This window comes from Dromaius novaehollandiae, chromosome 17 (genome assembly GCF_036370855.1).
Source record: "Dromaius novaehollandiae isolate bDroNov1 chromosome 17, bDroNov1.hap1, whole genome shotgun sequence".
Classification (NCBI taxonomy): domain Eukaryota; kingdom Metazoa; phylum Chordata; class Aves; order Casuariiformes; family Dromaiidae; genus Dromaius; species Dromaius novaehollandiae.
Genome location: NC_088114.1, coordinates 2,277,304 through 2,297,923, shown reverse-complemented (window position 1 = coordinate 2,297,923; position 20,620 = coordinate 2,277,304). Strand labels below are relative to the sequence as shown.

Genomic DNA, 20,620 nt, shown 5'->3' with positions numbered 1-20,620 from the left:
TGGGGAGATGCAAACCCCACATGCAGTGAGGAGTTTCTCCTCCTTGGTGTCACTGTTATCATTAACTTGCAATTATGTTCCTCTGGAATAGCAGCTTTTGTGATCGTGTGTCTTGAACGCAGCGTGCTTTGCAGTGTGAACCAGCTGGAAGGTTTTAGTCGGGAAACTTCAGACCTGGAAAGAAACTGGAGCGAGAGGAGCTGGGGAGCAAGTCTAGGACCTGCGGTCGTGCGCTTGCAGCAAACTCTGCTCTGCTTCTGCACGGTCCAAACCATGGCTGGTTTCTTGCTTGATTTCTCCAAGAGATGGACAGAAAAGTAGGCTTTTATTTAAACAGGTATGAAAATAATCTATAAAAAATGCTTTTTAATAAGAAGCTTCAGTGACCCCCGCTCTTACTGGGCATCCTACTTCTGCGGTGCCTTGTCGCTGTGCGAGCTGGCAGGGAGCACGGTGCCTGCGCTCCCGGCTGCTCGCGGGACGTGCCCCCAGGCAAGCTCGCGGCGGCCGCTGGGGCTCCTGCCAGCCGCTCGTGCTGCGCTGCCCGACCCTTGTCCCATATGGAGCGGGTGCTCCCGGCACGGCGCCGTGACCCCTTGCTCTGCTTGGGCCCTTGCCCTGGGCCCGGATGTTTTTCAACCTTGTCTGTGACAAAAGTTTTTCCAAGCGAACTAACGTGGAGCTATTTTTACTTTGACGTTAATGTCACATGTAAGAAAGCAAACGTAACGCAGCGAAACCGTCTGAAACGTGACACCCCGCAGCGCAGTCGGGTGACGCTGGCTGTCACCTGCCCTGCCACCCTTGGCAGGGGCTGAAATGAGGTGCCCTCTGCATGGGCACCAGGGCAGGAGCAGCACATCGTCCCCTGGGTTTTTTGGGGTGTGCTCCAGGGTCGTCCTCGTGCTGCGGGTGCTGGATACCTGGCACGGCGCTGGGTTTTGGGCCAGCATGGGCACACTGATGTACTAGGTACCTTCTTGCACTGAGCACGGCCACCTCCATCTCGTTCTTCCCAACGGTTGTTCATTCCCTTCAGCTGTGCGATAGTTAAGTGTAACTACAATGTTTTTCTGCAGCAGAGATGGGTTAATCTGAAGTTTTGTTTGTCCCAGGAACCGCTGCCAAATCCTGCCTCTAGCACGGCCAGTTCCTCCGCCTGACAGCGCAGAAGAAAGGCAGTCGCTGGGAGCTTTGCGATGCAGGACCGCTCCTCGGGGCACGGGACACGCGGCAGCAGCGGGCGCGGGGCTCCGGCGGGATGGTGAGTGGCCTGTGTCTGCTGCAAGCGACTCTGCTGTGCACGGAAATAAAGCTGCTGGTTGGGAGCTTGTGTCTGGCTGCAGGTTCCTGCGGGACTCGCAGTGAAATAGCAGTAAGCTGGGATTTCTGCAGGCGCTGTAACTGAGAAGGGCTTTTGTGCTCTATGAGAACCATAAAGACCAAGTGAATCGGGCAGAATATGCCTCCCCTTAAGTGGGTTGTTATTGTTAACGGCCATGCAAGTGCTGTTTATAAAAACAATTCTGAATGATTTCAGTGCCGTTCAGGCTTTTTTTAAAAGCCCGGATCTGAATATGGAGCCTGTACTTGCAATTTAATGTGCTTATGTTTTAAATTCATACTTTATACATTGCATTATTTTAGTGCCCTTTGGCTGTTGTGTTTAATGCTTCCTTGGCTTTACAGTGGGATTTCATTTCCTATCTCTTAATGTTCAGAGCATTTAAATGCCCGTATATGTGCTTAGCTGTAAAATGGGAGAATTCCCATTAATTTTGTGCTTAGGTGACACACGGCACCTGTATCAAGCAGCCAGGCTGCATAGGGCTCTGCTAGAGCTCCAGCCTCCAAGGCAGGCTGTTTCGTGAGTGTTTGCAGACAAGGAGAGTAAGCCAACAAAACGAGCATTTCTTCTGGAAACGCTTATTCAGCCGGGGAGGTTGTGCACTGACTCAGAGGGCTGCGTATCGCTACCGCTGTTGGCTAAATATTCACTTAGGAGCTCCCGGGACAGGGACGGGTCACCAGGTTTCCTGGGCTCTTGGTCCTGTCCTGTCCCGCCGCATCATTACTGCGTTGTTTCTGGAGGCACGAGCTGCATCCAGGGCACGCGAACGGCTGTCACGCGGTGGTTCCCGTCACCGCGGGCTGGAGCACCCCGCGCAATGACCACGTTAACCGCCCGGGCGGGCAGGTACCGGCGCGGGGCTCTGCCCCCGGCCCCCGGCCCTGCAGGACCCCGGCTTCCCAAGCACGGCACGTCATGCAGCCGTCGGCCACGTCACGGGATGTTTGCAGGACCGGCGTGTCCTGCTTAAAAATAAACGCCCCGGTTTGCCTCGGCGCTTGCCCCAGCGGAGCGTCTGGCCGGAGGGAGGGCCCAGGCACCCCCCGTGGGGTGGCATCCCCGCGCTGCTGCTGTTCGGGCTGGCCTGGCCCCCGTCCTTGCCTTGTCCCTGCTCGTGGCCTCGCCGGGACAGCTGGTGCCCGTGGTGCAGGAGGGAGGTGGAGGCCGAGTTCCTTCTCTCTGCTGCCAGGCTCCAGGAGCTGGAAAGTTGGCTCATTTGCACAAAATAGCATTATTTTCCACCCTCCCTGTCCCTGACGGGTGATGTCTCGTGGAAGTGGGAGGCTGTGGCTCCGGGTGGCTCAGGACGGAAAGGGCCGTGGGCAAGGGGGTGGCCCTGCTGCGGGTGCTGCGTCCAGGGACTCGCTGCCCCTGTGTTCAGAGGCGCTGGGACTCCAGAAATGCCACCGAGATGGCGAAACTGGCTGGAAAAGGCTTTCTGCAGCCCCAAAACATGGGATAGAAATGCATCTTGCAGACAAGCAAAAGGGGCAGGGGAGGCGGAGGAAGTGAAAAGGGGGAGAGGAGGAGTGTGGCAGGGAAGGTGGCGGTTTCCTTCCCCTTCTGGTAGTCACTTGGGTTAACTCTTTGTAGAGTCACGTATTCATTTTAAGACTTCTCCATCTGCGTGGGATCTTTCCGGCTATGGAGCTGGCCTCAGAGATGCTGCTGGTGTGGGACTGGGGTGTCCGAGCATCCCTGCACCTCCTCGCCGTGTTTTTTGGGGGGAGCTAGTCCAGCTCACAAACAAAACACCGGCTTTTTCGTAGCATTTTCCCATCGCGGCCTGGCTGACATCGCGCTTCGGATAACAGCGAGAAGTGGCGTGCAGGGAGCGACTCGGGGAGGCTGCCGGCTCCCGCGGAAAACGCAGCTCGTGCACCGATTTGAGTCCTTCTAAAGGCAGTGATGGTCCTTGCAGGTGGCCTTCCCCACCGCCCGGGATGTGACCTGAGAGCAGAACCGTAGTTTAAGGAATTGCCTGTAACGGCAGCGCGGGCACGTGCCTGCTGCGCTGCCAGAGACGCGCGGCCTTGGGGACGGGGCTGCGGCCGTCTCGGGAGCAAAAGCCACTGCTCTCCCGCGCTAGTGCCGAGAGGCGCTCGGGGCTCGTCTGCGCTCCGCTCGTGCCAGGCTTCTGGTTTTGGAAGTAAAAATAGCTCCGGCTGAGCGTGTTTTCAGCTTAGCTGTAATTCACCGCGGTGCCGAGTGACGGACTGAGCAGAGAGCGTTTTTGCTGGATTTTACGGGGCGAAGCGGCCACGTGGATGACTGTTCTCCCCGCGGGTGTCCGGGAACGTGAGTGGGGAGCCCCGCTACCACCCTGCCCTTCCTCCAGGCCTCCTGGAGCGGGGCAGCAGCTCTGCCGGCAGCCGGTCCCACCTCCCGCCCCTCCGTGCTCGCTTTGTCCTCGTCCCCGAGCTGCTGGCCCTGGCTGGGGACTCTGTTCTGGGGAGCGAGGGCCCAGGCTTTTCCCAGCCTCCGGCTGTAGCACTCCCTGAGCTCGACAGGCAAAGCCAGGAACAGCCCCACGGCTCACGCGGGGAGCTGGAGTCCCCTCGGCAGGCAGGGAGGGTTTCGCTGTGACCCCGGCTCTTCCCCTGCCAATTTGTGACCGTCCCTGCATGCTACTCGGAGACGAGCCACTAGTAACGAGCAAAACAAATAATAAAGCAAAAATGCTTTACTAATAAAACACCTCTCTGTTCCAGGCTGCCTGAATGGTGCCGGTGACCTTGTTCTTTCTGAAACCCATACTGTTCTTTTGGACCAAAATGGTCAACTCTCCGCCTGCGAACGAGGAGAAGTCCGAGCCCCATCTGCAGAGCCCGGCAGCACCGCTGACCGCCGAGAGCCGGGAGCAGCCGGCGGGCCAGCGGCAGGATGGCTCGGAGATGCCGACCCCGTTGGCCGAGCCTTCCCGGGCTGCCACCGCCGACGGTGCCTCCACGGCGGGCTCGGAGCAGCCGGGAGCCGACTCCGGCCATCAAACGCCTCCGGCCGCCCCCTCGTCCTCTGGCCTGCCGGCATCGGCACCGGACGCTCCATCGGAGGGGTCAGGCAGGCCGCAGGTTCCCCCCCTTCCCCCAAATCCGCCGCTGCAGCTGAACAAGCCCCCCACGGAGGAGCAGGAGCAGATCATGGTGTATAATCCAGCAGCGCTCAGGAGACCGGGCTTGACCAAATTTGTGCTGGGCTCCTTCGAAGACAACTCCTCCGACGACGAGGTTGTGGCCGGAGCCTTTAAAGTCACCAGCCGTCGGAGCAGCCTGGCAGTCCTGGGCAACGAGGCCACGTCGCTGGCCCCCGTGATGGAGATGGCCACCAGCATAAGGTAACGCAAGGCGCTGGGGCCGGGCAGTCGAGCTGCAGGAGGCTCAAAGTGAGAACGGTGCAAAAATTGGAGCTTTAGGCAGACATACTCTGTGTGACATGTTTCTCAGTGAGCTTTTCTGGTCATTTTGTCGTTATCCCGAGGTCTGCGGTGGACTAGGGCCCTGCTGAGAAACATCTTGCTCCCTGGCCCCGTTTCTGACTCTGCCCGCGGTTTCAGCCCAGTCCCTCGGGCACGTCCCTGAGGCTGCGTCGAGCTCGACACATTTTGCAGCACTGCAAAAGCTCTGGGAGGCTTTTGCTCGAATAGTGACCGTGCTTCTAAGCCGACCTGTGAGGTCAGGGCCAGCGCCTGAGCTTGCTGCCTCCGTGATAAGCCTGTGAGTGCTGAGCGTCCTCTGGGTTAGAGGGGCCTGAACTGGGACTCCAGGCTCAAGAGTCCTGCTGCTGAAATGCAGGTGCAAACATTGCACCTTGCACCCGTGTGTGCAATTAAATGGACCAGCATGAGATGCACATTGTCAGTGTTGACTCAGGGTGATTATCAAGTAACTGGTGCTGCTTGGGCCCCAGACCAGCCTAGGCAGAAGGTTGCTCTCTTTTCTAGGCTGAGCAAAGACCAGGAGCAGAGCAGTGCTGGCTGTGCAGTGGCGTTGGGACACTGCTCACTGGTTCAGTTACATTCATGTTCTTTCCGTGGTCCTGTTTGACTTGCTGCATTAAAAAAACCCATGAAAATAAGGTTAAAGCAACACCCTGGGAAGAGCAGACGTGTCTGAGCAACTCTGTGCAATAGCAGTGTCAAATGCACAAATCCACCGAGGAGGAGTGGTGCAAGGAGGATGCTCTGTCCCAGCACTTTCCAATATCAAAGAATGGGATGAAAAGTGCTTTTTGTTTGCATGATTCTCCTCTAAACACAGTCACCAGCACTAATGCCAAATCGCTCCTGTTCTTTCCCACCTTCCTCTTTCACTTTGCTTTTTCTCTCTTTGCCTGCGCTGTATACCAGCACCGGGAAAGGCCGTGCCAAAGCATCAGCCGCAGCTTTGGCTGAATCAGGGTGAGCGTGGGCTGGGGTTTTCCTTGGAGATGAGGTGTTTTGCTGTGGGTCTGTCGTGGTGGTGAGGCTGCAGGACGCTTTGGACTGTGCCAGGCGCTGCTGGCATTTACTTGGTGTGACGGGAGCTCGCGTGCGTGGCCAGGGTCACTGGCTGCCTCTCCGGCCGGCTGGCGCTTAGCTGCTGGCCTTTGCTAACAAGAAAAAGCGCAATCGGGGCATCCGCGTAGCAGGACCCTCAGCGATGCGTCCGGGGCCGCGTTTGGGCCCGATGTTGGGGTTCGGTCGCCGTGCCAGCCGGCACCCTGCTTCGGCTGCGGGTAAGGAGTCACCGATCGCCTTTCTGCGAGTTCAACCGAGCCTTTTCATGGGGCTCGTGCGACTGGCGCGAAGCGAGCAGCTTGCGGCGATGCCCTCGGCTCTCGTCGTGAACCCCGCGGTGCTGCGCCTGCATCTTCCCCGGGGACACCCGTGTTGCAGGGGGAGGAGAACGCTAGCAAAAGGGCAGCAAGCGGCGTTGTCTAAAATAATGAAACCCGCTTCGTTCCCTAGCTCCCCTCGCTTGGATGCATTTGCTCGGGCGCTCCTTGGGTGCGTGCAAGGGTCGCTGGGCGCCCTTTGGAGCCGATCGCACCGGGGGACCGGCGGTCCTCTCGCCTGGCCGCGTCCATCCCTGGTGACCCCGCCGTGGGTCAGGGCAGCCTTGTTTCCAGCGGGAATCGCACGGTCACGGCAATACAGCTTCTGCAGCGTGCCGCACGGTGATGCCCAAGAGTCTGCTGCGATCGCGGAGCTGCGGGGAGGCGGGGAGCGCAGGCGAGCAGGAGGATGCAGCAGCGGGCACGGCCGGGCGGGCTCCCCAGCCGGACCCCGCGTAGGCGCCGGGGGCACGGGGCCTCGCCGCGGTGCCTGCCAGGTGCGTGCGGGAGCGGCGGGGGGCCGGGCCGGGGGGCAGAGCATCCCGTGCTCGCAGGCAGCGGCGGCGGGTCCCCGGCGTCCCCGCGGTTTCCCCTCCCCAGGGGCGAACGCTGCTGTGCATCTCGTCGGGAGCTTTGGAAAACGGAGCGGCCCCCGGACGAAGGGCTGCGAGGTGTTTTGCCTGCGCTGTTGTTTTTCCCCTCCTCAGCTGGCAGCGAGCTATCTCCGCGGCTGATCTTTGCAGCAGGAGACCTGGAGCACTTAATGGTGCTTTTACTGCTGTGTTTGGAAAAGCAAAGCAGTAGCTGCCGCCCTGTTCTTCCTCTGCCCTTGCTGTTATTAGGGATAAATAATTAAAAGGGGGGGGGGGGAAAAGTAGCTCTTTGGTCATTTTGCTATGTGATGAGTCAAGGAAAAATGGATGATCTTCCTTCTGTTGATAGCTTCGTGGCGATCTTTGTCCAGCCTTAGCGCTGCCTGGGCTGCAGAGGGGTTTATTGGGTTAGACCTATTCTTGCTGAGTTATGAAATCAATGCTTTTTTTTCCTCTTTTCTTCCTCCTTCTCTGGAAGCTGCGGGAATGAGGGAGCGTTTTTCCCATTGGCAACGTCCAGGTTTCCAAAGCTGCTCTTGACTTTTGCTGTCAAACCTTGCTGTGTCTGAGAAACAGCCTAGACCGACCTTAGCGTGCAAGAATATTATTACTGTCATTTGTGCAAGGGAGACAGTACGCTTCCAGTCTGCTTGTTTGCAGAGAAAAGCTTAAAACGTGAGCGCCAGCGGTTTAAATCCCAAGCAGGAAATGAAGAAAGACTAAAGGATTTTGCTTAGGATTTTAAGGCAGCTCCACTCTTATCTCCTGCTTCCCTCAAGGCCGCCGACAGCGGTGCAGCACCCGGCTGCGGCTTTGGCACCGACTGCCCGTCCTGACGTGGGGGTCGACCCCTCGGGTAGCGTCCGCTCCGGCCGTGCAGCAGCGTGTCCGCGTCCGGGCAGGACCCGTGGGCCTCCGTGGGCTCTGCCGCTGCCTCCCTGCGAGTTTTGGGGAGGGAGGCGGAGTTTTCGAGCAGCTGCGGCCTCTGGCTCCGGTGAAAACCTGCGGATCCGTCTGTCCCGTGGCATCTCCATCACCCCTTCGCCGTGCAAGGTTGTGGTGCTCGCGGAAATTTGGTGGGGCAGTGGGGTCGGCGGATGCCCGGGGGCTGCGTGCCGGGGGGCTGCGCTGGCAGGCGCCTCGGGAATGTCCCCGTTTGCTTTTGCACGTCCACTAGTATTTAGGCACGGTTGGCAATAATTATAAGTAATTGGAAACAAAGCTCTGCTGCCGGCTCCTCTTGGCTGCTCTCCTTCCGCTGCGGCTGGAAATGAGACCTTCGCCTGCAGGGACGTGCTGTGCCACCGGCCAGCCCCTGCACCGCTGCCGGCCAGACGCTGCGTTAGCTGCAAGGCTGGAAGTCTTAAAGCACCGTGTCGCTATGTTTTGGTCAGGTTTTCACTTGCATTTTAATCCGAGAGGAATTTTTCCTGAGCCGTGCCGCTGTTGACGCAGCATGCGCGCGGGCTGGCAGCGGCGTGGCCGGTGCGGGTTTGGGCTGCAGAAGGTGCCTGGCTGGGCGATGCCGGGGCTGCGCTGAGCAAAGCAGTGAATCTGGCTCCGTTCAGGGTAGTGCTGTGGCTATGCATAAGGTAGCTGGGGTGCCTGGAAAGATCCTGACTTTTCTTTCCCCCCGTGATGCTTTTGACACGCGTTTCCTATTGAGACAAACGTGCCAAGTCCTGCTAGTGTGAAATCCGAGCTGCGAGATTCCATTTTCCCTTGCTTATTTTTAACAATAAATGGAAGAATAATCAAAAGTTCAAAATCGCTGGATCCCGTGGTTGGGTTGTGCAGGGGATGCGGATCTTGTAATTAAAACAAGAAGCCAGCGAGCGCTGGCTTGTGCTGCTGCCCACCGCCCCGGCTGGCTGGTGGGAGCCCATCTCGGAGCCGCCATCCGGAGCCCTTCGGAGCGGGGACCTGCCGTGGCCCTGGGCCGGGTCCAGCCGGCAGCGCGACCCTCTCGGACCGGCTGCGGGGCTCCGGGGTGACCCGGGGGAGCACGATGGGGTTGGATGCAAGGACTAAACTCCGCATCCCGCCGGAGCACCGTCGGGGGAGAAGCACGTAGGGGCGACTCTGGCCAGCAGCGTGCGCCTGGGAAATTTCAGACCGCGGAGCCGGCAGCGCAGCATCCCTCCCTTGCGCAGTGCCGTCCCGCCGGCGCGGGCCACGCTTGTCCCCGAGGTCCGGGTCGGCGAGGAGCAGCGGCCGGTCTCGCTGTGGTTCGAGGAGGCTCCTTCCCACTTGTGGGACCGCGGCCATCCCGGAGATCCCGCAGATCCCGCTCCCCTCCGCCTCGCGCGGGCTCGGCCGCAGCAAAGGCGCGTTGGCGTGTGTAACCGTCCCTGGCTGTTTTGTGGGAGCGTCCGCTATCGGCGCCGTGTTTTGGCTTTCCTGTTCCTCGGCCTTGGGAGCGGTGGCGTCTTTCCAGCTTTAACCGAGCTGTGAATCGTTGCCGGGACGGAAGCGGGCGCCTGTTTGGTGCTGGCAGCACCGTGCCTGGGGTTGTACGCACACACGCGCGCTTGCGTGCACCGGCCAGAAGTCCTCAGCAGGTCTCCGCTCCCTGAAATGCAAACTGCGGGACTCTGTCTGGCACGCTGCGCTTTCAAACGGCCTCCGGCTGCAAAGCTGCCATTTGTCCCTGCTTCTGAACGAATGGGGACCCGCAGCTGCTCCAGGTCCTCAGGGAGCCCCAGCACCTCTCCGGGAGTGGGGGCTTTTAGTTGTGAAATGCCCAGCTAACCCAGAATCACTTGTCCCATATAACCCAGCTGCAAACAGTTTTCCTCTGTGCTCTATCTAGCGTTGTGGCAGGGTGTTAAGTGTCCCCGGAGAGATCCCGGTGCGCGATAGGGAGCCGGCAGCGGGGAAGGCAATCCTCGTGTTCCCTGGGCACGTCGGCAGGGCCGGGAGTCGCCGTGGCTTTGCTGCTTGCGTGGGAAGAAACTGCAGGAGGGGCAAAGTCTTATCTCTGTTTGTTGTTTCACATTAAGTTCAGGGTGGTTAGGTTGCAGAATTAATTCCGCCTCGAAAACCCAGGCCTGCAGAAGCAAATGGGTTGCTTCTGATGAGAATTATTTGCAGATCTTGTGGCATTTCTGTGTTTACTGAATGCTGTTTCTGTACCTGCTGCAGGCCTAGCATGTCAGGACCGCATCTGGTGAAGAAGGGCCGCGAACACCGAAAACTGGATCTGCAGAGGGACTTCACTGTTGCCTCGCCGGCGGAGTTTGTGACCCGCTTTGGGGGGAACCGTGTTTTTGAGAAGGTACCTTCCCCGAGGCAGCCCTGCGCGGGGCATCGCTATGTCTCGTTGGGGGCTTTGAACAGGCCCTAGGAAGACATTGGAGCGCCTTGCTGATGTCTCCTCTGGGATTTCCATTTGGCTTCTTTCTCTGGAGTCTCTGTTCAAGCCCTTCCTGGCTCCCGCTGCTCCGTCTCTGTCTTTGCTCGGTCTGCGGGGTCCTTGCTTTTTGTGGCAATAACCTTGAACTTCTATGTTGCCTGCCTCTCCGCTCCAGCTGGGATTCCCAGCCCCTCATCCCGCTTCCAGAGCTTGCTCTCCCATCCTTGCTGTCCCTCACGTGAAGTATAAAAACATAGAGCTCCAAGAAATGCTGCTTAATCCTCGTTTTGACACGAGGGAGGACCCGCCAAGGCTGGGGTCTGGCTCAGTCCCACCGTGCCCAGTGCAGACCTGGAGGCACTCCCCGGACCCAGCAGCCTTGGATGAACTTCAGCTTGGAGTAACTGAGAGCAGATGTTTTTCTCGCTCTTTCACCTCTTTCGCTAATTTAAGAGAAGAGAAGTTTAGAGAGGGAGATTCTCCTAATGCTGTTTTGCATAGAGGCTTCCTGCAGCAGTTCTGCATATCTGACACAAACGAAGGCCAAAGTCTTAGTTCTTAGCTCCAGTGCCAGGTATCAAAGTTTTTGTTAACTTTCGTTAACAAGGCTCCTGCTTTGCTGGCAAAGAAAATGGGCAGTCGCGAAGCTCCTCTAATAATAATGCTTCTCCGCTTGCATTAACTGACTGTGTGTTGTTTCCAGCTGAAGCTGGTGGTTTTGATATGCTTGCTAGAGGTGCTCAATACCTTGCTCAAAATCCTGCCTTTTTACTGTTTGTTTCCAAGAATAGTAGGGCTGCGTCCCATAAGATGCTGCATTCCCCTCTCTTGCTCTCAGCAGCAATGAGAGGTTTTTGTTCTCGCATCTCTGTGTGTTTTCGTGTCTGACGTGCCACGTTTCCGTCCCGGCCGTGTTTCCAGGTCCTGATCGCAAACAACGGCATCGCCGCCGTGAAGTGCATGCGCTCCATCCGCAGGTGGGCCTACGAGATGTTCCGAAATGAGCGTGCCATTAGGTTCGTTGTCATGGTTACCCCCGAAGATCTTAAGGCTAATGCAGGTAATTGCTAATTCCTAAGACCTTCCCAACCAGTGACATTCTCCACGTGAGCTGGGACAGCCCTTTCCTTCTCTTTGGGTTACTGCCTGGGAAGCGCGGTGTCCTGTGCAGCTGGTGCTGGGGCATTGCTGGTGTCCCCTGTGCTTTCCCGTAAGGACTGGGCAGCCGGATTCAGGAGTAAATAAGTTTTCTTCCCTCCCTGGCCTCACCTGCATGGAGGGGCTTTGGGAAGGGGGTGCAATCCGTGCCGGAGCCACCGTTGCTGGCGATTGCAGCAGTACTGGAGTTGGGGGCAGCCTCGGCATCCAGCTCGGCCGGGTCCCCCCGTCCCCGTGCCGTGTCTTTCAGAGTACATCAAAATGGCCGATCACTACGTGCCCGTTCCCGGAGGAGCCAACAACAACAACTACGCCAACGTAGAGCTGATCGTGGACATTTCCAAACGGATCCCAGTGCAGGTAAAAGCTGTTGAGGGGCCTCTGACCTTCGCAGGCTGGACTGGCCGCCCTGAGCCTTTGCTCGGGTTGCCCTGAGGATTTGTGGGATGACTAATCCCGGGGCCCAGGTCCCTCTGCTCGGAGAAACCGTGCGTGATGGGGGCCAAAGGGAGGGCAGCAGCCCGGGAGGTGACAGCTCACACTGCTCCTTCTCTCGTGGCAGGCTGTATGGGCTGGTTGGGGACATGCCTCAGAAAACCCCAAGCTGCCAGAGCTGCTGCAGAAAAATGGAATAGCTTTCCTCGGTAAGGTCTCCCCTTCTTCTGGTTGCTGGGGGAACAGTGTGCATCGGGCTAGCGTGTGCTTGAGCACCAGTTACCACGCTGTGCAATGCCCACTTTGTGCATCTGCTGCGTTCGTCCCGTAACGTGGCAGCTCCCAGGCCGGTTGCCTGGAGTTGTCCCAGGAGACCTGCTATTTTCCGAGTTTCCCCTGCAATGTGCCTGCTGTTAGGCCGTTCACCGAGGAACGCAGGGTGGGAGCAGACCTCGGGGGCTGTCTGGCTAGGGGACGTCCTGGCCTCCCCTTTGGAGAAGGGCTGAGCTCTGCCCTGGAGCAGGCGGTGGGTTGCTGGGGGGATGGCCCTGCGCTCCTGCTGTTTGCAGAAGGACTGTCCCCATCGCTGGCAGAAGGACTGTCCCCATCGCCGGCTGCCAGCTCACGGGAGAGCCTGTTTCTGTGCCTTTCTCAAGGCATCTCCATCACACCCACGTGTTCAAGCCGGGCCGGCTGGTCCCTTTCTAACCCTCTTCCCTCCTTGTTCGAAGGCCCCCCCAGCGATGCCATGTGGGCGCTGGGGGACAAAGTCGCCTCCACGATCGTGGCCCAGACGGTCCAGATTCCCACGCTGCCGTGGAGCGGGAGCGGTGAGTGCCTCCACCCCCAGCTCCTCGCGTGCCGCCTGGCCCTGCGTGGCCCCCTTGTCGGCCCGGCCCGGCCTCGTGTGCCCGCTTCTCCTTCTTCTCCCCCAAAACCAACACCGGGGCCAGGGTCCTGCCGGCAGGGCTGGGGCTCTGCTGACTTGCTTGCTAGCAGCTGTTGGGTGGGCTGCAGATGTTGGGGACCCTGCTGTAGCCAAGCCACCGCTGGTTCGGGGAGGCAGAGACCCGGGGGAAATCGTTTCTGTGCCCACGTGGGCTCCCCAGCCGAGCTGCCCCGATGGGGACTGCAGCCCCGGCTGTGCCCGCAGGTCTGGTGGCCAAGTGGTCAGAGGAGGACCAGGAGGAGCAGCGGACGATCAGCATCCCCCTCGAGACGTACGCCCAGGGCTGCGTGAGGGACGTGGAGGAGGGCCTGGAGGTAAGGCTGAGCCTGTGGGCTGCCGCTTCTCTTGTGCGCGGTTATTTCTCTTTGGAGCCCGCCCAGGACAGGGCCGGCTCAGGCCCTTTTGGCACCCCAGCACGTGGGACAGTGGTGCAAGGACATCTTGGTGGCAGTTTGTTCCTCCCCAGCGAGCCTCTCCCAAGCAAATGCAGCTCCAGTCCAGCTTGTTGCACCCCGCAGACACTCACGGTGTTCCCAGTAGGATAGGACTGGTGTAATCTGGGAAATAGGGTTTTCTGTCCTCCAGTCCCAGCTCTGTTGCCAGCACTGTCCTGCTGACTGAGATCCCGCTCAGGGCCGCGTTGCGCTGGGGAAAGGTGGACCGAGCCGCTGCCAGGGCAGTGGGTTGGGGTTGGGAGCTCCTCACCCGTCCCAGTCCCGGCCCCTCGTCCCTCTCAGGTTGCCAAGAGGATCGGCTACCCGGTGATGATCAAGGCGTCAGAAGGCGGCGGGGGCAAAGGGATCCGAAAAGTGGAGGCTGCGGAGGAATTTGGTGCCTGCTACAGGCAGGTAAGCGGTGCTGGGGAGCGCCCCATCCCCTCGGCCGAGCCGGAGCGCGGAGCAGGCTCCTATTCCCATCCCATGCCTGTCTCGTGGGCTCGTTGCAGCGTCTCACGCCTCGCGTTTCCCACTACGGCGTGGCCGCCTTGGGCTGAGAACAGCTCTGCCGGGGCTTGCTGCAGAGGGTGAGAGGCCCCTGCCTCTGCCCCGGGATGAATTTTGGAGGGCGATGCCGGAGCGCGCGCGCGCTGTCCCCCGCGGCAGGTGCAGGCCGAGGCGCCCGGGTCCCCCATCTTCCTGATGAAGCTGGCGCAGCACGCGCGGCATCTGGAGGTGCAGGTCCTGGCCGACGAGTACGGGAACGCCATCTCTCTCTTCGGCCGCGACTGCTCCATCCAGCGCCGGCACCAGAAGATCATCGAGGAGGCACCCATCACCATCGCCGCCCCCTCTGTCATCGAGGTGATGGAGCAGGTGGGTGTCCTAGCTCGTCTGGTGGCATGAGGCAGCTTGGGAAAAAGGCGTAGGATTTTGGTGGAAAACTGGTCTATTCCTTGCTGGGTTTACTGTGGTTTTTAGCACCTGGGACTCCTAAGGAGGGGAACAGGAAGATAGGGGCTCTGCTCTGGGCAGCAGGATAGAAAACCCCCCAGGACAGGCTGTTGTGTACGTGCATCCCTTATGTTTCTGCAAGTGCATAAGACCCCACCGTAGGAGACCATCTGTCCCTCCCTGTGCAACGTTCCCATCCTGCCGGATGGCTGCTGGGAAGGGAAGGACTCTGAGCTGAGCAGAGACCCTCCAGCCCTGCTTGGCTGCATGAGCATGGTGGTGCACCGTTCCTCCCTCTCTCCCCTCCCCTGCCCCCAAAATGTCCATTTGCCCTGTCCTTGGATCCGTCCCAGGACGCTGCTGCCGTTTTGCTCAGGAGGACCCTGATGCCGAAGCCGTGCCCTTCGCCGTGGTGAATTTGGGGTGCCAGCATCACTCAGGGCGTGGGTTTGCTCTGTTCGCAGCGTGCAGTCCGCCTGGCCCAGATGGTGGGCTACGTCAGCGCCGGCACAGTCGAGTACCTCTACAGCGAAGATGGGAGCTTCCATTTCCTGGAGCTGAACCCCCGCTTGCAGGTCGAACACCCCTGCACGGAAATGATCGCCGACGTGAACCTTCCGGCTGCCCAGCTGCAGGTACCGGGGTGACGGCACCGTGCACTGCTGCTGCTCTGGCTCGTAAGCTGCCGCGGCACAGGGGTGACTGCAGGAGCGAGAGGTCGAATTTGCAGCTTAGGGAAAGGTGCTACGTTGGCAGCCTGGCAGAGGAAAGCTTTTCCCGTTTTCTAAACGTAACATGCATGCAAAAGCGATATAGCACCCCTGCTTCGTCCCTGGCCCCTCACCTGGAGGAGCTGCCACAGCATAGCTTCTGTTCCTGTTGTTCTTCATTCAAACCATCTATTGCTGTCGCCTGGCTGTAATTCTGATGCAAGTTCTGCTTGTTACTTGTGCAGATTGCTATGGGCATCCCCTTGCACAGGATAAAAGACATCCGAGTGCTGTACGGTGAGAGTCCGTGGGGCGAAACGCCCATCCGCTTCAACAGCCCCGCCAACACCCCCGTGCCCAGGGGCCACGTCATTGCCGCTCGGATCACCAGCGAGAACCCTGAGGAGGTGAGCTGAGGGGGGGTTTGCTCTCGTGGTTCAGCCCAGCGCCCTGGGGACAGCAGGCTCCTGTTGTCCGCGAGGTTGAACTGTGCACAGTGCTCCGCGAGGAGAGAATATTCACAACCCTTCCATTCCCAGGCAAAACCCGTGGGATGAGTGGAATCCCCGTGCAGACTGCTAAGAGGCCCACGGGTTTCCTTTTCCCTAATTAAGTCTCAAAAATTTCAAGCCTGTTTTCTCAGTGTCTTCCACTCTGTCCTGTGCATTTGTTCAGGGTTTTAAGCCAAGCTCTGGGACAGTGCAGGAGCTGAATTTTCGCAGTAGCAAGAACGTCTGGGGCTACTTCAGCGTAGCTGCTGCCGGAGGGCTGCACGAATTTGCTGACTCCCAGTTTGGGCATTGCTTCTCATGGGGAGAGAATCGGGAAGAGGCCATATCGTGAGTATTGTGAAATGGGCTTGAAAGCAACCATCCCTGGAAAAACTCAAATTTTACCTTATTTTAATAGCTTTATGAGCCAAGAAAACTGGCCTTTTATCTCAAAGGACAATGACTGCCTTTGTACCGAGCAGCTTATTTGTGTTGTAGAGGTGGTCTAGCTGAAGGCGAAGTTTTCAGAAACTGGTGGTGAGGCCCCAGTTAATAAACACGTTCCCTAAAGACAGGCAGATGCTTAGTGCATTAATGTGCTAAATTGAGAATGAGATACTTAAGTAAGGCACACGAGGAGCTGGTTAACACCTGCTGTGCAGAGAGGATGGAAAACAGGAGGCCTTTCTAATACCTGAAGTGTCTGAAGACAGTTTTAAAGGCAGGAGTGTGTTGGGTGCAGGAGAGCCCTTGACCACCCTGATGAAAGCCAGACGCTGCCTGATCTGTGATCAATGGAGTTTCTTTCCTTTAAAAGGAATATGGTGGTAGCTCTGAAAGAGCTGTCTATCCGCGGGGATTTCAGGACCACAGTTGAGTATTTGATTAAGGTGTTGGAGACGGAGAGCTTTCAGAACAACGAGATAGATACTGGCTGGCTGGACCATCTGATTGCAGAGAAAGTGCAGGTGGGAGAGACTGGCCCCTTGGCTTCTCCCTTTTGCTCATCCCTTGGGTTGCCTCACCCGTTATGTTAGGAAACCTCATTATTCATTATTTTTTCCCTTCTCTAGGCTGAGAAGCCAGACACAATGCTGGGTGTTGTTTGTGGCGCCCTGAATGTTGCGGATGCTGCGTTTAGGACATGTATGACCGATTTTCTGCACTCGCTGGAAAGGTACGGTGCTTGCAGAGCAGAGGGAGGTGCCTGCACTGGGGGGTTATGAAACCCACGGGGGGTCTTGCCTTTGCTGTCTGTGCAGTGGGAGCACAGCGAGCAAGTGCCCAAAAGGGTTGCTAGTGTCTTGCAGGATCTGGCCGGTGGGTGTAGAGACCTGACTCTTGCTCTTAAAACCTTGCTTTGTCTCTCTGGGCCGTCTTCCTTCCCCCCTCCCCTCCTTGTCTGGCCAGGCTGTAAACACTTCACAAATTAAGAGGCAGTGCCCACCCTGAACTTGAGCCACGCACCAGGTCCGGAGCCAGGCTGCACCTCTAGACAATTTAATAGAAAGAGAAATAAAGCTATTTGCTATTGATCTCTGGTATCTCAGATATCGCTTTTTCTGTTAGAGCGGGAAAAACAGCTTCATGCAGTTGCAAAAACAGAGCTTTCAAAGGGAAGTGGCTTGCTCGAGTGCAGCTTGCTTTTGTTTTTGTACTCAAGAACATCAAGGTTATTCCTCCGGCCTTGGAGGACGCTGGGGACTGTCCCACATTTCACTATCTGCGTGTGTTTTGTCGGTGTCTGGACTGACCGGATGCCTTTTTAAGCAGCAGTCACGTGGGTCACTTGAAGTGGAAATCTGCTCCCCTCCGCGGTCACCTCTGCGGCCTTCCCTGCTTGGGCCCAGGCAGATCTAAACCGGCTCTTGGCTCCGAGCGTGCCGAACGCCATGAGCACATCCAAGCACCGCCTCGCTGTGACATCTGACACACTTGGCTCCCTGCACTCGCTTTAGGCCAGCGCTTACAAACCAAAAATACTTCCAAATTCTTCTGCTGTCTGACCTTATCCTTGTGTTCCAGAGGTCAGGTGCTGCCAGCAGCTTCCCTGCTGAACATTGTTGACGTGGAGCTCATCTACGAAGGCGTGAAGTATGCTCTCCAGGTAAAGGTTGCAGTGTGCTCCTTCCAAACTTGCGGCAAGGCTGGCCCAGGCAACACGTGCTTTTCACAAGGAAAAATGCTACAGTGTGGAAAAATGCGATAAACAAGAGGTTGCCCTTTAAAAATATGTAATTTAAAAATTAGTTATCCTTTCGCACCTGACAGGCATTTTCATATATCCTGTTGCCCTTGTTCTTGAGTTTAATAGAATCCCCTTTTCTTACTTTTAAACCCAGTTAGCTGAGCTTTACTTAAATAACTTGCTCCTGGCAATGAGAGCAGCTGTTTAATAAAGAGCTCAGCAGATGCAGCTTCTGCATGGGCCCTAGCAGGGACACATGGGCCGAAGAGACGCCCATCAGCAACCCGCTGTTCCCACCGCCCCCGGTGAAGGTTGTTGCGCCCGTTTGAGATGTTTGCAGTGAAGGACCTCTCCGGGCGTTGCTCGCAGGTTGCCCGCCAGTCCCTGACGACCTACGTCATTATAATGAATAGCACTCACATAGAGATAGACGTGCACCGGCTGAACGACGGGGGACTGCTGCTCTCCTACGACGGGAACAGCCACACTACCTACATGAAGGAAGAGATCGACAGGTACGTCCATCTTGCCGAGCCCTCGCCTGCCGGGCAAGGTCCCTTCCAAGCTGGCGAGCGGGTGGCCAGTTGGTCTAGCAGTGAGAAATTTCCCTCTCCTTAAGGTACCGAATCACCGTTGGGAACAAAACATGCGACTTTGAAAAGGAGAAGGATCCAACTGTGCTGCGCTCGCCCTCTGCAGGGAAGCTGCTGCAGTACACGGTGGAAGACGGGGGCCACGTTGCCGAAGGGGACGTTTTCGCGGAGATAGAGGTAAGAGTCTGCAGAAGAGTCCTGCAGAAGTCCCTAGAGCGTGGGGCTTCCCATTGCTTAAGCTGGCGTGGGTCTATTGCATGATTAAAAATCAAACCCGCCAATATTTAACATCCGCAATGGAGTTGCAGTGTCCAAGAGGCTTTGTGGTGCGTGTAGTGCTTGCGCGCTGCATCCTGTGAATATCCCACTGATCCTCATGCAGGTGATGAAAATTATTATGACGCTGTCGGTAGAGGAGTCTGGCCGTGTACGTTACGTAAAGCGGTCAGGAGCGCTGCTGGAGGCAGGCTGCGTCATAGCCAGGCTCGAGCTAGACGATCCCACCAAAGTGAAACCTGTGAGTATTTCTGCTGGGAGTGACCCGTGTTGCCTTACTGCTTGCTCCTCTCTGCTCCCCATGGCCCTTGCCTGCCTCTGCTTCCATTTTGCTCACTCGGCATCTCAAGGCAGCACCGTGCCACGCGGGGACCTGGCAGGGCTTTGGAGACACTTGCTCAAGGGCCAAGAGCAGAGGGGCCGCGTTAGGCTAGGGCAGGCTGCGGGGGCACAAGCGGCTGCGCGGCTCCCTTGAACCGGCTGCGTTAGAGCTTGGGCAGCTTCTCTGCACGTCGCAGCATTGTGCTGCATAAGCAGCCTGTGAACCTGTACGTACAGCTTGCTATGAGGCATGTTTTTAGTATGATGTTCTGTCCACGTCTGTAGCTCTTCTGCATCTTTTTCACGATGGGCCCAATGGCAGAAATGTGAATGCTGACCGTCAGGAGCTTCCTCTGTATTTAATCAAAAGTGGAAGCCGGACAGGCTGGTGCTGTTTTCTCCATGGCTGTTAAACAACTGCAGTTTTGTGGCTGCTCATTTAACTTCAGCGAAGATCGGGGTCACCTTACCTCTCTGATGTTCACGAGAGCCCCTTCTTTCCCCGCGTCTCGGGCAGGCTCAGCTCTTCACGGGAGGCCTCCCAACCCAGCAGACCCTGCCCATCATGGGGGAGAAGCTGCATCAGGTTCTGCGCAACGTGCTGGACAATCTCATCAACGTCATGAACGGCTACTGCCTGCCAGAGCCCTACTTCAGCGCCAAGGTGGGTGCCCCGGGGTGCTGCCTTCCCCTCTGGGTCCCGAGGCAGTATTCAACAGGGATGCTGGTGCTGTTGACCGTCAGCGGTCTGGTCTTCCTGGCCCGTTCACGGGGACGGCGAGACCTGCCCCTCGGCTTCCCAGGGAGCGCAGTGCAGCCCTCTGTGTCCCGTAGGTAAAGGAGTGGGTGGTCAAGCTGATGAATACGCTGCGGGATCCCTCCCTGCCTCTCCTGGAGCTTCAGGAAATCATGACGAGCATTTCCGGAAGAATCCCCGTTCCCGTGGAGAAGTCGATAAGGAAGGTGATGGCGCAGTACGCCAGTAACATCACCTCCGTGCTGTGCCGGTTTCCCAGCCAGCAGGTGAGCGGTGCAAGAAGGGGGAGTCTCAGCTCTCCGCTCCGCACTGACAGTCACGGCTTGCCCTGCACCGGTGCGGCCAGAGCTTCTCTTTGAGCTCCGTCCGCTGCCCAAGGCTGCTGCGTTCCTGCGCCTCGGCCTTTCGTGAACGCGTGTCCGGTTGTGCCCTTGCTCTGGCAGATCGCCAACGTGCTGGACAGCCACGCGGCCACGCTCCAGAGGAAGGCGGAGCGGGAGGTTTTCTTCATGAACACGCAGAGCATCGTGCAGCTGGTGCAGAGGTGAGCAGGTCCAGGGCTGCGTCCCGCCCTGCCGTGGGGACGTGCCCGCAGCGGTGCGGTCTGTGAAGCCAGCGTTGATCGTGGCCTTCCCTGCCCTCGTCAAGCTGCCTGCTCTGGGCAGGGAGGACCGGCTCCTCCTCGCACCGTGCTCAGGCCCTCCCGCTTCCCCCAGGTACCGCAGCGGCATCCGGGGCTACATGAAGTCAGTCGTGCTGGACCTGCTGCGGCGGTACTTGCAAGTGGAGACGCAGTTCCAGCAAGGTCGGGGAAGGGGGCTGCTCTGCCCCAGCTGGGGCTGGGGGGTGGCAGGGGAGCAGCACTGACGGCACGGTGCCTGCTGTCTTCCTCAGCTCACTACGACAAGTGTGTCATCAGTCTGAGGGAGCAGTACAAGCCCGACATGACCCAGGTGCTGGAGTGCATCTTCTCGCATGCCCAGGTGGCAAAGAAGAACCTGCTGGTGACTATGTTGATTGTGAGTAGATGGGGCAGGAGCGCCCCGTACCCAGAGATGCCAAGAAATAGAGACTTGCAGAAAGTGTCCTTGCAGGCAGCGTCCTCAAAGGCTCCTGCTTTGCCCAGGCTCCTGCTCTTTTGTAGCAGAAGCCCCTTGAGGCATTCCAGAAGGAAAAGGAGCGTGTGAGTAGCTTCCTGGGCAGGAAGGGTGGATGGGACGTTGCACCCTCGCTTGAGGGG

General features: G+C 58.1%; 1 protein-coding gene across 2 annotated transcripts in view; it reads left to right on the top strand.

Annotated features, from left to right (window-relative positions):
* Positions 1-4,236: 4,236 nt before the first annotated feature.
* ACACB (acetyl-CoA carboxylase beta) overlaps positions 4,237-20,620 on the top strand; it is a 32,751-nt gene continuing 16,367 nt past the window's right edge. For both annotated transcript variants that reach the window (XM_026114660.2, XM_064521886.1), the window contains exons 1-23: positions 4,237-4,685; positions 9,901-10,033; positions 11,033-11,171; positions 11,520-11,629; positions 11,832-11,913; positions 12,436-12,534; positions 12,858-12,967; positions 13,391-13,501; positions 13,757-13,966; positions 14,509-14,679; positions 15,000-15,161; positions 15,430-15,593; positions 16,063-16,213; positions 16,319-16,422; positions 17,271-17,352; positions 17,803-17,948; positions 18,053-18,203; positions 18,409-18,543; positions 19,141-19,287; positions 19,458-19,646; positions 19,824-19,924; positions 20,097-20,185; positions 20,275-20,399. In XM_026114660.2, coding sequence (XP_025970445.2) covers positions 4,246-4,685; positions 9,901-10,033; positions 11,033-11,171; positions 11,520-11,629; positions 11,832-11,913; positions 12,436-12,534; positions 12,858-12,967; positions 13,391-13,501; positions 13,757-13,966; positions 14,509-14,679; positions 15,000-15,161; positions 15,430-15,593; positions 16,063-16,213; positions 16,319-16,422; positions 17,271-17,352; positions 17,803-17,948; positions 18,053-18,203; positions 18,409-18,543; positions 19,141-19,287; positions 19,458-19,646; positions 19,824-19,924; positions 20,097-20,185; positions 20,275-20,399 — 3,351 coding nt within the window. In that variant the 5' untranslated portion in view covers positions 4,237-4,245. The remainder of the gene's footprint in view (positions 4,686-9,900; positions 10,034-11,032; positions 11,172-11,519; positions 11,630-11,831; positions 11,914-12,435; positions 12,535-12,857; positions 12,968-13,390; positions 13,502-13,756; positions 13,967-14,508; positions 14,680-14,999; positions 15,162-15,429; positions 15,594-16,062; positions 16,214-16,318; positions 16,423-17,270; positions 17,353-17,802; positions 17,949-18,052; positions 18,204-18,408; positions 18,544-19,140; positions 19,288-19,457; positions 19,647-19,823; positions 19,925-20,096; positions 20,186-20,274; positions 20,400-20,620) is intronic.